Below are 2,147 nucleotides of genomic sequence, written 5' to 3' on the forward strand. Positions count from 1 at the left end.
GTCCAGACCTGTTGTATATTTTACGAGCAGTCAGTCTGCTGTTTTCCAGACGGGTTTTCTTTATATTTCGTTATTTAGAAAATATTTCGAGTTAAAAATAAATCACATGTTGACAATAGTTTATTCTGTTTGAACTGGAATTAGATTTTAATGGCAAATCGATTAGATTAAGTTAAACTGTCTTTTAATGCTGTTGTACAACACTACAATGTTAATATGAAGATCACGAACTAAAAAAACAACTTAAATAATGCATTAATTGAAGTTTGGAGATGTTTTAAAATGCGTCTTTTCAGAACCGCATCTGTCACTTGCGACCGCCGAGAGGGGGTAAATAACCTCTCTGCGTGCACGAGCAGCTGGATACGAACAGGTGGAATTTACGCAGCTCATTTACACACTTTTCCTGAAGATAGAAGAGTTTGTTGAATCTGACGTGACATGTTTGTACGAACCCTTCGTACGAACAAAAGTAAGAGAAATTTAGGATAAGAATACGAACATGTTCTTGCATGAGGCCCCAAGTCATGGGCAGTAAAGAGCAGTTTGTAGTTTTAGTAATTTTTTTATTCTTAGTAATATTTAGATTTTTTTCATTCATAACCACAGAGACAGTCACTGTTGTTTTTTAAAATTTTTTTAACAGAAAACAGGAAGAGTGATGGAGCACAGCCACTCAGGGGGAAGGGGGGGGTGAGGGGTTTCTACTTGACAAAACACATGGTTCCACCCACGTGACGTGATGACATAACTCATTTAAAATCAAATGGCTTAATGAAACATACAAGTTCTCAGCCTTTTATCCCATCTTTAATCCCTGAGTTTTATCATTTTTGCTATCTTGTCAGCCGTTTTCTTTTGCTCGTAATAAATAAACTTTATTTTTTGAGCGCTTCATGCCAGTCTCCATTGTTGGGTCCTAACCTCCTACCACTTAGAGCTGCCTACATTCTACAGCTTTGAACTAACACATGTAAACTAATAACGTAGAGGCAGGTTTGCCTGTAAACACAAGCTGTGTCTCCTTGTTTTGGGTTCAACTTTGTTAGTAGGTCAGTAATTGACTGTGCTGGAGGCAACATTTTTTTAAATTACTATTTTACTGTAAGTGTTTAATTTCATATCAAGAATTCTGACAGTTGTTACCAGGCTAATGTTCTAGTCAAGGCAATTAGCAAGACAAAAGCATTTTTCCTCAAGTCAAGACAACATTTTGACCTTCTAATGGCTTCCAAGGTGTCAGTTTTCCAATCATTTTCTATGTCTCAACATACCACAGCGTTTTTGGGGAAAGATTTTGCTTACACAGATGCTGGTGTGATATATTTATTTGTCTGACTCATCAATACAAGCTCTCGTATCACCAAGAGAATGACCCTTTTGGTGCTGCGATGTTACTAAATATGTGTTTTCTCCTTGTCTGTGTTTGTGCCTGTCTTCGTCTGTCTGTGTATGCCTGCATGACTGCATGTCTGTGTGTTTGTGTGTGATTGTTTATGTATGCGTGTGCGTGTGTGTTTACAGCTCCAGCCAATGCCCAGATTGTGCACTCCGGTGCGGCGTGTAACGTCAAGGACGATAACATAAGCGAGAGAATTTACACCATCAGAGAAGGGGACACACTAGTGCTTCGGTGCATTGTTAAAGGACACCCACGACCACAGGTAGGCCCCCACCACACCTGCTGAGCAGGTATTGCATGTGTGCAGTGTTCCAGGTGTGTTCATAGTGATGATTCTTGATAGGTGCAGGTGAGTTCAGAGGTTCTAGCCATTGATATAGATTGGGCGTGGCTAGCGCGTTGCTAGCTACATGGATGTTCACACACTGGAGCTCTGTTATGCATTGAGGAGCTTCAACAAAATGAATGGATGTCAATGGACTGTGAGGTGTCTTCCTGATGAAAAACTCTTATAACTTCCTTATTTCTTGCTCAGTTTTTACAAACTAAGGTTCAAAGTGAAGCTGAGGAAATTGTGAATTTTATATTTATGGAAATTTAAAATAGATAACTAATTAAAATGACTACAACAGTGGATTTAACTGAGTATTTTGCATTTCACAGGTACTTTTTTCATACACATCAATGAGTTCCGACCAGCTGGCCATTCATACATTTATTTATTAATCAGAACCGAGTCTTAGAC

The 2,147-nt window shown here is 38.8% G+C and overlaps 1 protein-coding gene across 2 annotated transcripts in view; it reads left to right on the forward strand.

The window, feature by feature from the left end:
• Nucleotides 1-2,147, forward strand: part of mdga1 (MAM domain containing glycosylphosphatidylinositol anchor 1) — a 276,568-nt gene that overhangs the window by 86,758 nt on the left and 187,663 nt on the right. For both annotated transcript variants that reach the window (XM_014020516.1, XM_014020517.1), the window contains exon 3: nt 1,525-1,664. In XM_014020516.1, coding sequence (XP_013875970.1) covers nt 1,525-1,664 — 140 coding nt within the window. The remainder of the gene's footprint in view (nt 1-1,524; nt 1,665-2,147) is intronic.

This window comes from Austrofundulus limnaeus, unplaced genomic scaffold (genome assembly GCF_001266775.1).
Source record: "Austrofundulus limnaeus strain Quisiro unplaced genomic scaffold, Austrofundulus_limnaeus-1.0 Scaffold255, whole genome shotgun sequence".
NCBI classification, from domain to species: domain Eukaryota; kingdom Metazoa; phylum Chordata; class Actinopteri; order Cyprinodontiformes; family Rivulidae; genus Austrofundulus; species Austrofundulus limnaeus.